The sequence below is a fragment of the Lonchura striata genome, chromosome 1 (assembly GCF_050655825.1).
Source record: "Lonchura striata isolate lonStrDom1 chromosome 1, ASM5065582v1, whole genome shotgun sequence".
NCBI classification, from domain to species: Eukaryota; Metazoa; Chordata; class Aves; order Passeriformes; family Estrildidae; genus Lonchura; species Lonchura striata.
Window position 1 is genome coordinate 45,508,940 of NC_140703.1, and position 14,040 is coordinate 45,522,979.

At 37.4% G+C, this 14,040-nt stretch overlaps 1 protein-coding gene across 2 annotated transcripts in view; it reads right to left on the reverse strand.

The window, feature by feature from the left end:
- GUCY1A2 (guanylate cyclase 1 soluble subunit alpha 2) overlaps nt 1-14,040 on the reverse strand; it is a 150,286-nt gene that overhangs the window by 19,216 nt on the left and 117,030 nt on the right. For both annotated transcript variants that reach the window (XM_021529359.3, XM_085593422.1), the window contains one exon: nt 9,614-9,768. In XM_021529359.3, the coding sequence (XP_021385034.1) occupies nt 9,614-9,768 (155 nt within the window). The remainder of the gene's footprint in view (nt 1-9,613; nt 9,769-14,040) is intronic.

Here is a 14,040-nt window from a genome sequence, read left to right on the forward strand (position 1 = left end):
CAGGAGAATTTTGCAGGGTTATCACTATATGCAATGGCACTTTCTCCACAGAGTATTTTTCATGAATTTTGCATGAGACGTTCTGTGTAAGCTCATTGACATATAAAGACATTTTCTTTCCAGCTTTTAAATAATCACTTGGTTATAAAGCCAATAAAGTTTTTGCCTTTGAACTTCTGTGGAGAACTTTATTTTGCATGTGGTTTGAAGGTTCAGAAGGTCAATTTTATGATCAAAATACTGCAATCTTTTCTAAACTGCAGGAATGCTTGTAGAGGCCTTTACAGAGAATTTCTCTTATAATCTCTGCAATGTTTGCAGCAAATATTTGGTGCTTAATACAGGCTTAATGTACTGAAATAACTCTTCACAGCTTCCCAAATTAGATTTCTGTATGTAACAGCTGAAGTCTTAAAACTTTCTGAGCTAATCTGTAAGCTTTCACTATAGCCTCTCTTCCCCACACTGGCTATTCACTATGGAACATCTGGCCTTCCTAAAAATCGATGGTTTCCTCATCAGAGTCTAACATTATGTAATTTTAATGACCGTTACACAATCCAAAATGATAAAATATACCTATATTCTTTGATTAAGGTCAGGGCTGGCACTAAGATTAGTTGATTGTTTTATAGTATTTCCTCATAGAAATAAAAAGTGCAAGATATTAATTACCCATCTTATTTTCACTTGTTTTGTGAATTGCAGCTTGGTTACAATTAAATGCTCCAGGACTGATAGACAATTTGTCTTTTGAAGATTCCTCCACTGGTGTGGCTTATGATAGACTCCACATGCCTGTATTAGATGCTTGAATCAGACTCTACCCCTCAGAAATTGTCCAGCTGACCTTCATTGGGATAACATTTCAGCTCTTAAGCAAGCATGGTAGGAAACCTTTGTTACCAAATGTTAATGGAAGTTACTTATGATTACATTCTATCCTACTTACTTTACTACTTCTAAGAGAAAAAAAAAATTCTGGCTCATGGATTAGTACTATTAAAAAGATTTTCATCATGATGAAAATTACCTCATTAACTTTCTCCTAAAGAACAGGTTCTTCAAATTCTTTAAATAATATGTTGGTCCTGACACTTGGCTTCCCAGTCTGAGAATGAGATCGTAATTCAGAAATTCCTTCTGATTTCTTACATCTTTTTGTATATACTAAAGAAGCAAGTTATCTGCAAATTCTCAGTGCATATCAGTGAGGATATTTTTCTGCAAAATTTTCCCTCTTACTTTTATGCCTTCTGTGATTTTAAAAAGAAATCAATAGCAGTTGATGGCCACGGCCATTTTTAAGTTCACTGAATTCCTTTTTATGGGTACAAAGAACACCAAAATATTCTTGTGCCAAGCAGGTGAATAGTGCACATCCTCAGGGATGCGCGCTGAGCCACACTGTGGTGGGCCAACACTGGGTGCCAACCAAGCCACTCTGTCCCATGCAATCCATTCTTTGCACTTCCTCTCTGGTTCAGGAGAAGATCCAGTGTAAAACCTTCTGCTCTAGAACATTTCCTGGGTGCTGGCACCCAGTTCAGGTTGGTTGCCTCACCTCGTGGACTGTTCTCAGAGCACTCCTTTGTGAACAAGACAGGCTGCCAGTTGTGAAAACCTGAAAGAACAATCTACCCTGAGAGCACAATCTTATCCTTCACCTTCAGGAAATTATGTTGCAGTTTTAACTGTATAAAAAATGTCCCCAGATTGTCCCATATTCAGAGAGCTTAAACTGAAGTTACACAACCTCCACAGTTCAGGAATATTCATATAACAACTAGTCTGAAAATATCCCAAAGCACTTATCTTAGCTGTATTTTCTGAATCACTTCTGTGAATTTCCCCTCAGGGCACTATTGCAAAGGATATTTTTATAGTCAGTTTTTCACAGGTTCAAAATTCTGGGTTCCACTCAAGTAGTTGGATTTATAATTTACAATTCAGAGCTCAAATTGTGAGGGTCAGGGTACTCAGGCATTCCTATAAATTGCCTGGAATTAGGTCTGCCCTCAGCTTGTCTTCTTCGTTCATGTTCAAGGGGAGGAAGAATTTCTTAAGCAGTGATTTGCAGTTAACTTTGACACCTTCTCCTCCTAACCTGAAATCTTTCAGAGCTTTTAAAATTCTTGTTCTGTCCCTTCCTTGGTGGGAATGTTCTTGCTTTCACACAAAAAGAGATAGTGTCTGAGAATTAACTTATTTTTTTTTTCTTTTCAGTTCATTAATTTAAGAAAAAAATTCAGGAGGTTCTCTTCCCTTCCCCTCCCCTTCCCTCCTCTTCCCCTCCCTTCCCTTCCCTTGTGTGAATGAAAATTTGGATCATACTTAGTGGGAATCTTGAGGAAGCTTTTAAAAGCTGTAGCTCTTTCCTCTCATAGATTAAATGATACAGAAATTATATTTCAAATTTTCTTGGCAAGAAACAGTAACATCTTCATCAATGTTTCTATATTCAGAAAACCATAGAATCACTGAATATGCTGAGTTGGAAGGGACCCATCATGAATATCAAGTCCAACTCCTGGCCCTGCACAGGATCATCCCCAAGCATCACACCATGACCCTGAGAGTGTTCAAATGCTTCCTGAACTCTCTCAGGCTCGGTGCTGTGACCACTTCCCTGGGGAACCTTTTCCAGTCCTCCAACCACCCTCTGGGTGTAGCATCTTTTCCTGATATCCAACCTAAATCTCTCCCAGCTCAGCTTTGTGCCTTTTTCTTGATTTCAGTCACAAGACTGAAAAGATCAGAGCCTGCATCTCTGCTTCCCCTCATGAGGAAGTTGCAGACTGCAATGATGTCTCCCCTCAGTCTTCTCCAGGTGGAACAAAGTGACCTCAGCCACTTCTCATATGGCTTCCCCTCCAGATCCTTCACCCTCCTTTGGACACTCTCTAATACTTTAATGTCTTTTTTATATGGTCTTTTTTTATATATAACTGCCCCCAGCACTGGAGGTGAGGCTGCCCCAGAGCAGAGCAGAGCAGGACAATCCCCTCCCTTGCCCGGCTGGCCATGCTGTGCCTGATGCCCCCCCAGGACAGGGCTGGCCCTCCTGGCTGCCAGGGCACTGCTGGTCATGTTCAGCTTGCCCAGGTCCCTTTCCACAGTGCTTCTCTGCAGCATCTCATTCCCCAGTCTGTACATACAAGCAGGGTTGCCTGGTTCCACTTGCAGAATCTGGCACTTTCCCTTATTAAACTTCATATGGTTCTTATGGCCCACCCCTCTAATTTGAGGTAAGAAATTGCTCATCTCTCCCATTTGAGCTAACAGAGACTTGCTATTGCAGAATTGTTACAAAGCCCTCTATACTGAGTGCATGTTTCCCATGATGATTCTTAACTCCCTCCATGCCTACAATTTTTCCCTTCATATCTCAGAGATGTCAGACTTCTGAACTTTTCACTGGATTGCTGAATCAGAGCACAAAAGCACCCACTCAGAACTAATCTTCAATGTGAACTTTTCTTTAGGAAAATTGGTCTGTATAGACCAAAATTGAACAAAAGTTCTAAGAGGAATACAATGCTCTACAAGGAGACTATGCCTGCACTCCGAAATATAGTATGCACCATTGGCCAGGTCAATCTTCCATAAATCCTATCACAGGGAGAGATATCAACAAAAGAAAAAGGTTCTTTCTGCCCTAACTCTAAAAGTATTGTAAAACCTTTAGCTAACCTTGTTCACATCAGCCCATTAATCAGTATAATTAGGAAAATCTAATTTTAAAAATGGCTTTCCAAACAGGCTATGGGAAAATTCTCCTGTTGGACTGCTACTCCCTTCCTCTGTGGCAAGAAGTGTTGCTTGCTTCGCCAACTGGGCATCCTCTTGATAACATAAACCAGCTCATTTGTTTCCATATGAATACAGATAATAAACTATTACTGCACTCATGAGAAATTTTGGAAGGCTGCTCTTAAAGTACTCTGTATAAACATATGAATTTACTATTGTAATGCTAAAAATCAGTGTGCTTGGTTCTAAGCTTTAGTGGGTTTGAATTTCCCCCTCAGTTTCTGTGCATGCTAAGGGACTGTGCATAAGGGACTGGAAATAAAACCCTGACTACATCTCTACCTAATTAAGTGCACATCGCATTTATTACTTTTTAAACTCCAGAAGTTAATGTATTGGTGTTTCTTCTTCATACAGGTCAACTGTGGAAAGGTTATGGAAGAGCCAGTCATGATTTTTAATGGAATATATTGCAGACCACATGCAGCTCAGCCTGGTGAGTGTCAATCTGTCCTTAAACATTTTTTTTCTCACTCACCTAAGCAAAAAGAATACTGGTTTTCTGCTTCTCTTTGGGACATCAGAGGATCAATGCACAGGTTTGCTACTAAAAGGCCTCAGGCTTTACACTGATGTAACAGTGCTGGCCTCAAGACCTGCCTGGATTTTTGCAGGTTTGAGCTTTTTGTAGTTTTAACAGCTGTGTAGCCAACAGATGACTTTTCCCTAAACACAGCTTTAGATCAGCTGTGTGAAACTGTGGGGTAACATACACTGTTAACTACTGAACAGTGATCTAGCACAGCTATCCTGTGTAGAATAGACCTTGAATAAAAGTGAACCCTGAACAAAAATAGTGTCACAAAGCACAGCACAGACAGACACCAGAGGCCCAAGGACCACCCATCACAAAACACAATGACTATGGAGGTGCAGCCTCACAGAGGCAGGTGGCACAGGGAGCAGAAACGCAAGAAAAAACAGTGCATTTTGACTATGCTTCTAAAATTAGACTAGCAATAATTTTTTGTGCCCATTAATAAGTTGTATTCCCAATCTGCCCAAAACTAAAGTCTCTATCCACCAATATCTCTTGAAAACATACATAAAATTGACCAACATAAAAATAGGTTTTTTAAAGGATGCTGTGAAATAAAACCTGAAATAATCTGAAAATACTCTTGGGAGAGCAAGCCCATTGTTTTGACCATATAAAGCAGAAAAATAAAGATGTAGATATTGCTATAACCTGTAGGAGAAGTAATACATATAAACAGATACAACCTGTAGGCAAAAAAAAAAAGATAAAAATAAAAATCAATAAGGACCTTAAAGAAAAGCTTAATTTTAATTTAAAATCTGTGTAAAGAGGGAAGTATAGCAATACTTCTTAATTACATAAAATTTATTTCATACACCTTTCTGTGAAAGAACTATTAAAAAGCTACATTGGTTTTAATCAATTTTAAAGGCTGAGAAGCAATTTATGCAGGTGAACACAATGACCTGGCCCAGCTCAATAAGGAGGTACACTTGGGTTGCCTTCTCTCCTAAATCAAGATAAAGATGTGGGATACAGGCTGTTCATCTTTGCCTAAGCTCAGGTCCCAGATGCATTGCCCAGCATGTGATAATTGAAAATATCCATACCCAGCACTGAGTGCCAGAAGCACATTCTCCACAAGAGAAATACATGCTGCAAAAGACTAGAGGTAAAAAGAACAGAAAAAAAAAAAATCATTCTTAAATAAGAGTTACTTGAAAAAGAGCAACAACTATGTTTACCTGCTTTTGATAACTTCTTAGAAATCCCAAAGCATTACATTGCAACACTACTAAGAAAACAAGATAAATGTAGGTTTATTATATTAATATCTCATAAAAATCATTATTAAAGGCTGAAACAAAAAAAAAAACCTAAAAAAAAATTTGATTTCTCTCCTGTGCTGAAGAGCCTCATAAATCTTACTGTGCTTCCTTCCTGACTTTGGAAAATAGGGTAATTCTATTCAATTCAGGATAATGTAGATGAGTTAATGAAACTTCTTTTCCTATTCCAGTCCATATGTTTATACAGGGACTAGTCTGGGATGCTAAACTTCCTCTCCAGTTTCCATATTTTTCACTGGAACTTTTACCAATGCTATTCCAGTGATTTAATTTCACAATGCTGAGTGATTCAAAGCACATGGGGATCTGTGATCCTTGCATCTAAAGACTTGTCTGAATCAAGAGAACAGAATATTTCAAACAGAAGTGATGTTTCAGATTCAAAAAATGCAAAGTCCACCTTTGTTAAAGGTGTTGTTTCATACCTAGCAGAGCTCTGCCCAGGTATAACTGGAGCAAGGCTGCCCCAGGCTCACTGCTGCTGCTAAGCAACAAACATCACACCCTGCACTTATTTCACTTATTTTAGACTCTGATTCTTACTTAGGTAGATTACAGGCTTGAAGGGAAGTGTCTGTAACCAATAATAGGTATTCTGAAGTGTGATTGTTATTTGAATACTGATGACACTTTATGATGCATAATCTTTACTGTAAAATGAAAGCTTGTAAGTATTGGATATGTTTCAAGGAAATGCATGCTTTATAAAACTTATATCACAACTTCCATCAGGGGCCGTGGTAGAAACAAATATGTGATGAGAAATGCCAGTAGTTTCATATAATTGAAAATTCTGTTGTTTTCATACTGACTGCAAAATCATCTACTTTGGAAAAACACTTATTCTTAGATAATAGAAATATTAACAGCAGTATTAATAAAGTGCACAGCAGCACAGTGTGATCAAATAGAAGCATTTAATAGAATATAAAGTCAAATACAAATACATTTTGAGTTTATGATGAATCACCTTATTTATACAGAATAAATATATACTCATACAAATTATATTTAAGAAAAGTTTTATATGGATGCATCAGATCACTACTTTTTGATTTGGACACCACAAGGATTTTATCTTAAATCTCACAGATCATGTTAAGAAACTCTGAATAATTTTGCCCCTTTGAGTATTTTGTAATTGCAGCCTCTTCTGGCCACTGTGTCAACAGTGTCATTTTTTGACTTGTTCCCTGTTTTCAAGCTTCCAACTATGCCAGAAGGTATAGTTTGAAATTAACTTTTCAAGTTGCCCCATGGACATTCATTTTATCTTTTCACATCATTTCCCAAGCCTGTAATATAAAATTGTTCCTAGCGTGATCATCACTATTTTAGCCACTCATTTTTGAATTATAACTGCATCTCATTCAAACATATATTTTCTTGCCATTTCTACTTCCTTCACCTGTAACTGTGTTGAGCCTGTTGCTTCCACTGCAAATTCTCTGAATCAAGCACTGAATTTGTTCAGCACATTAACAGCATATTTTTTACCGAGTACAATAATGCAGATAAAAAATACCAACAATTCTGTATTTTGTTGTATGCTGTTTTGCAATTTTATGTTGCAGCATTGCTGCATAATCACTCACTTTTCTACCTTCTTCCCTTTTTGAAACAACAGCCTACATTGATAGCTCATTCATATCTCATTGATATCAATTGATATCTCATTGATAAGTCATTCTCATTGATAGCTCATTTTCACCATCTTGAAAAAAAAAAAGGGTCCTATTCATACTGGATTTCTAGGATTAAATGTAAGTGAAAAAAAACCAGTTTTGATGCAACTAAAAGATATGCAGGGTGAGAAGGCCTGACTAAAGTTTTGGTACCTACAACTCAGTAAGAACACTCTCCAAGGTGACTCACATTTGACCTGCCGTGGTACAACATGCCCAGTGGCAGCCAGGCAGAGATGAGACACAGGTAAAGAGAAGCCATCTTCTCTGTGCCACAATGTACTAGGAGTCAGAAAAAGGGCAGCACAGACCCACAGATTTCTAACAAGTTCCACACACAGGCCCTCAAACTAACTTTTGGAACAGTCCTTTAATCAGCATTTTGATGGAAAGAAAATACCATCACAGAACCATAGAATCAGTGGGGTTGGAGGGGACCTTTAATGCCAACCCTCTTGCCATGAACAGAAACATCTCCAGCTAGATCAGGTTGTTCAACAATGACCACAAATTTGTTTCTCACAGAGGAGGTGCTGTAGCACTCATAACCAAATTCCACACCACTGCCACTGTGCACTGGTACATGGAAAGTGACTCTGGCCCCAACATGAAGAGAGTTTTGTACACCTCAGGTCCCACAGATACTTTCTACTTATATTTTCATAAAGATGTCTAGCTCACCAGTTTCTCCTCTCAGGGACCCAAACATGAGCAAGCAACACCATAGCCCCAAGTGGAATCAGTCCCCTGAGCCACATTTGTGAAGCACTAAGGTCTCTCTTCTGAAAAAGTATGGACTGCACTTTCAGTGTATCTTGAAGACTATCTCAGGCTAGAGAACAGTACTTTATAAGAACTGATCCTGTTAAAGAAAAGTTCAGCTCCCTGTCACAGGTCAGCTTTTGCCAGACCACAAACCATACATCAAAGGCCCTGTACTGTGTAATTTTTGTAACTATCCCATACTGGATGACCAAGAGCCAAATCCTATAGAATGCTGTGTATGGAAGGTCCCAAAAACAATTCATTTTCAAATGATACCAAACTCCAAACAGAAATTTCCTATATATTTATTGAATTTACTTTGATTGAAATGAAAATATTTTCTGTGAAGAATAATAAATCAGATTTGGATAGATTTGGAAGATAATAGATTGTCTTTCTCTTGCATGTTACCAGACATCCGTATGAATCGATTTCTGTTCACTTTATGATACAAACCTTATTCAGTTATTCTACCTCTTCTTCAATTTGTTACATGTCCTTCATTCTCAAAATATAATCTCAAGTTAATGGGCTCTTCAGAAGAATCTTACTTTATGCACTAGGCTAATTACTTTTAACTTTAACTTCCGACTGATTCATATTTTAGCATAGCAGACACTTTAATACTTGGATGAAGAAATCCCATTTAAATTTTTTATTTACATAGATAGCTATGGGGGAAAATATTTGAGATTCACAGTTCTGAATAGGAAAAGAAAAAAGAAAGAAAACCAATATTGTTTAAGCAACTGTGTACAGATTTTCCACAGTCTCAAAACCTTACTTCAGAAAATTACTTCAGATAGAGAACACTGGAAGATTGAGATATTCTGCCAAAAGAAAAAGTGAGTGCTGTACTCTAAGCAGTAGAAATTCTAATAGTCAAACTGTCAAATTTGAACAATAAGGAACACCTTTTTTATTTAGGAGCTGTTCCTCATAACCAGATTTAATCAAGCTTTCTCTCCATTTGCATAATTTCTTCAAAACCCTAGGGATAATGCTTTGCCACTTTCAATCTTTTTTCCTACATTATGAGAATGCTTCTATCAAGTGTGTCTTTACAGTGCTAAATAAAAAAGTTTGTCTTCAAGAAAGCATTAAATCTCTTTGTAAGCTTGCCCTTACTGGCAAAATTAGACTTCCTTCTGAGACAATGGGATTGTGCTTTCTTTCATGAACTGTGGGTGGAACCCAAATCCCCAGTCAAAAGCTGTAATAGTGCACAAAACTACATTACTTTGGGAGATATCTCCCAGTTCTTTTGTTATATATTATTTTAGGTGGAAATGGCTCGGTTTTCCGTTGTGCCTCCTTGCCTCCAATGCCCGACTTCTTTGCACATTCTGATCCAAACCTGCAAATGAAAGACAGGCATGCCCAAGCAATACCTCTTTCCAGCTGTACTGATGCCCTACCAACTTTCTGTTGAATTTCAAGTGTTGGGGAAAGAACATGTTACAGGATGGAACTGAAAACAGGCTGAAGCAAAAACAACAGGAAGGGTGAAGAGGACTTACTGGTACGTGGTGGGACTGACGTTGATGCGGCGTGGGTGACTTCCTGACTCGAACTTGCTTGCAAGGGTGACGTTGTTCCCAAAGAGACAATAGCGGGGCATTCTCACACCAACCACGCCGGCCAGCACCGAACCTGAGTGAATGCCTATCCTCATCTGGAAAAAAACATGAGATCCACGTCAGGCTGCCTCTCCTGTGCCACCAATGTTAATGTCATTAGCACTTGCTTACAAGCAATCCTTCCAAATAAAGAGTAAAATAAAGAAGAAAGAGTGAAGGGGAAAAAAAAAACCCTTCTATTCTTCTAGCTTAAATCAGGTGCAGTTAAAAGAAAGAAGAACAATAAAATTATCTTTTCACTAAAACTATTTTATTCTGTGCACACTTGCTGGAGACTGTGACATTCAAAATAGAAATCATGACCAGAATAAGTTGGGATCATTCAGACTTACTGCAATATCAGCCATCTAATTATACAAATAAGTACATTACAGGGGTTATTTTTGCCACCACTTATAACACAGCCTTTAAAGTAAAACCCAGTTTTTCTCAAACTGGCAGGAAGAGTAGTTAAGTTTTATCTCCTCCATATTTTTCCTCCAAATTCTTCAAGGTCTAAGGTCTTTCTCACTTTGTCAGACAGAGAAATATTGCAGTGGTGAGAATGCTGAAGACTGAAGCACCAATCATTTTAAAGGTAATTGTACCCTCCTCTAAATAAGGAGGAATAAAGCCCCAGCAAATTAAAAACCTCATGTGATTATTTCAGCAGTCATCCCCTGTAACTGCCTGAGATCTGGCAATTGCATAGACCTGTACAGCTCAGAGTCACCATCCAAGTTTCTTTCAGAGTGAATAATCATGCAGAGATTTACTCTGCATATATTTCAGCTAACAATTGTGTTTGCCAAGCAAACAATTTTTAGAGATAGGGAAGTCTTTTTCTCTTGTTAACTTTGTAACAGTAAAAAATTGAAAAGAAGATATTTATATCCTCTGAGGATACTCTTCCTCATAGCAATTGGACTGCTGCAAAACATAAGGTGTAGGAAATAAATAGCAGGTACTAAGAGGGTCTGATGGGATATGAATGAGTGACTTACCTAACACTGTACTCAGTATGGTCCTTTGACTTACTTAATTCACAGTTATTGCACTGTGCTTTTGTCCATCAGTCCCTATTTTTTAAATAACAAAATACATATGTACTCAAATACAAATTTTAAAAAATCATTGTTATCTCTTTTTATGTAAAGAAAATGCCAGCATTTGATAACACTGCTGTCCATGAAGCTCTAAGAACATGTGGGACCCCACATTATTTCACTGACTATGGTTTTTCCCACATGCCCAAGACTTTCACCGTGCAGCTAAGCACTCTTCTAATTTTGTTCCTCTCCTATGTGTCACAGACAACGGGTTTAGAAATATATCTGCTCCTGCATAACATAAGGACATTTTCTGCATTCATTGTGATACTACTTATCACAATATTCTCACAGGCAGCCTAAAACTCTCAATCTTCACAATAATACTGTTAACTACACACTAGGTTGTTTGGGTTTTTCCTCTTCCTTTTTCTCTCTTTTTTTTTTATAATCTGTGACAATGTATTACTCACTTCAATTGAACTTTCAAACCTTTACTATGGTTTGGAAGGCAGACACAGAAATCCTTCAAATCCTCTATTCCAAAGGGCTGGGAAGCATCCATGAACTTGGTTTGCCTGCTAACATCTGTTCAAACTCATAACACTTGGGTTATTTTGCTCATCTTTTGGAGCAACAAGATTTCCTGTTTTTGCTCCAACATACATTTAAACTCCATTGTCCATTACCAGTGGAAAAAAGTGATCCTGCAGTTGTGAATTGGGTAAACAGCCCTTCTCCATATAGGTGATGTCAGTACCTGCCCTCAGTGAAAGACTATGAGCAGGAAGTCTTGCTCACACAACAGCAAGCATGCTGTCAGCTTTCAATAAATAGTAAGCAACCTATTTACAATGTCTTCTTCTTGTGAGATGGGAGGTGAGTTAGTCATTTTGCACACTATTTTAGGAACAGAGCTAATGAAACCCATTTGTTCCATTGCTACTCTGCACATTTATTTAAAAATCACAAATTAACTGTGTGCTGTGACCTCTTCCACAGTACATTCAATCACGTGTAAAAGCCAGATTGAAAGGTAAGGAAAGGTATTAGCTTTGTTTTCCTCTAAAAACACAGGAATAAGAGTATACATTAGAGAAGATGGAAAATATGACAGCAAAAAAATGTACTAAGAAAATAAAATTTGCTTTTGCAATATAAGCAGTGAAAGCTGAAGTTATTGCTGGTTGTTTTGTTATTTTCATTCTTTCTTTTTCATTGCTTCCTTTTATATGGGTACACAGTTTTTTATCACTCAGTGCTTCAGTGACAGACGTGAGGGTTCTCCTGTACTATGTTAAGAGCTTTTCAAAAAACACATGCTCTTACAACAAAAAAGGTAGATATATTCTCACAAACGCAGGTTAAACTACATAGAGACAGTCAAAACCTGAGGTTTTCATTGGGTGAAAGAAAGTTGATGCAGGCTTTCTCAATAAACCTTAGAGAGATATTATATTAAGAATGGCTTACAATAAAGCTCCACATCTGCTTTATTATATAGTTCTTTACAAGAAAAGAGCATAAATACTTTATGCTCTTGCCATAAAGTATTCCTTAGTGTGCCTAATTATACCAAGAATAACCATTACATTGGTCCTATAGTACTTTTTAGAGAAATATGCTTACTTAAAAGTGTCTTCTCAAAATTCTACTTTATTTGCAGATTCATTGTTCTGGTCTCTTCCTCACAGAGTTGAAAACTGTTGTGTTAACAGCTTAAGGCTCTTTTTTACAAAGGAAAAATATGTGATCAAATTATTAACAGGAAGGCACTTACTGGGGCACATCAACCTTTCACATTACTTTTGCAGTAAAGAAAATCTGCCCAGACCATGTAACTTAGAACAATAATAACAACAGTTACACAAAAATAGTTATAGTACCCAAGCTATATTGTACATGTAGCTCTTATCAGTGCTTTCTCAGAACAGTCACCATTAAATATTAATATTAGCACAGAAAGTGAAAATTAGGTGATGACACTAGGATGCAATATTTTTGTCTATCGTAACTCTGTTTATTCCTTTTAATATATGTGCAGCACAAATTATAAATTACTTTCTTAAATTGAACATTTTAAATAAAATGCATGCTTTTCATCTGTACCAACTGTTCCTTTGTATGTCCTTAATTATTTGGCTGAAGATAAAAGGGAAGTATGTAGCTGAACCTGAAAGTTCAGAGGCATTATGCACACAAATGGAAAGGTGGGTCTTTGGAAATCGTCACAAAGAGAAGACAGCTGTGAAGAAAAACAAGCAGTTAATATCATTTCTCCAATAGTTAAGGAACAGTGAAGAGACCCACAAAAGCAAAAGACATTTTAAAAGCGTGATCCTGGAAGGCACAATGGCAAAACAGATATGAACAGGTGGAAAAATACTGAGAGACCTACAAGAGATCTTTTAGATAAAGAGGGACAACTTGAAATGAATGCAATGAAAAATGAGGAAAAAAGATTAACAGATCTGATCTTTGCAAGATCTGTGTTAATAGTGAAGTGGAGAAAAGCTAATGAGTCAGAGGTGCAAAAGAAACGCAGCCTGCATTGATCAATGTAATGTGAGAGGAAAGACACAGCTATGTGCAAAGCAAAAGAAACTTCCAAAATTTGCATTAAGAAAATAGCAGTATTTGAATATTTCATACTGGATAAGGCACAAACAGCAGAAATGTCTAATACCTGAGTGACTGGAAGGATACTGATTTTTTTTTTTTTTTAATAGTGATAAAGAAAGACATCCATAAGGCAAGATGTGAAGCACTGGTCATCATCTAAAATGACCAGGGGAAATGTGCCAGAAGTGGTATCAAACATTGCAAGGGGACTGCAATGGGAAAAGTCAAGACTGCAAGGGGAAAGTCAAGAACAGACAGGAACAAGGATGAACAAGACAAAAATATTTGCTCTTTTTCTGAACTGAACATTCTGTTACTGAATTCTTCTGATGTCCCAAATCTTAGAAAAATTGCATGCTACTTCTTTACACCTCCTCATTGCCAAAGCATGAGTTCCTCTTTTATATCTAGAAGTGCTGGGGGTTTTATTTTGTTTACTTTTGGAGTTTTTTTTAATCTGCTATGCAACTTCAATTACTTGCAATTGCCTGAATGCCTTCTTGGGCACCATAATGAAAATTGCACTCTTACATCAAAATAAAGCCTATTCCAACTGAGATGAGAGTAAATGAAACATTGAAAATTCACAACCTGTCTACAATTGACTTTATGGAGAAGTGACAAAAATATTTTAATAACAGTAAACGGATGCAGTGG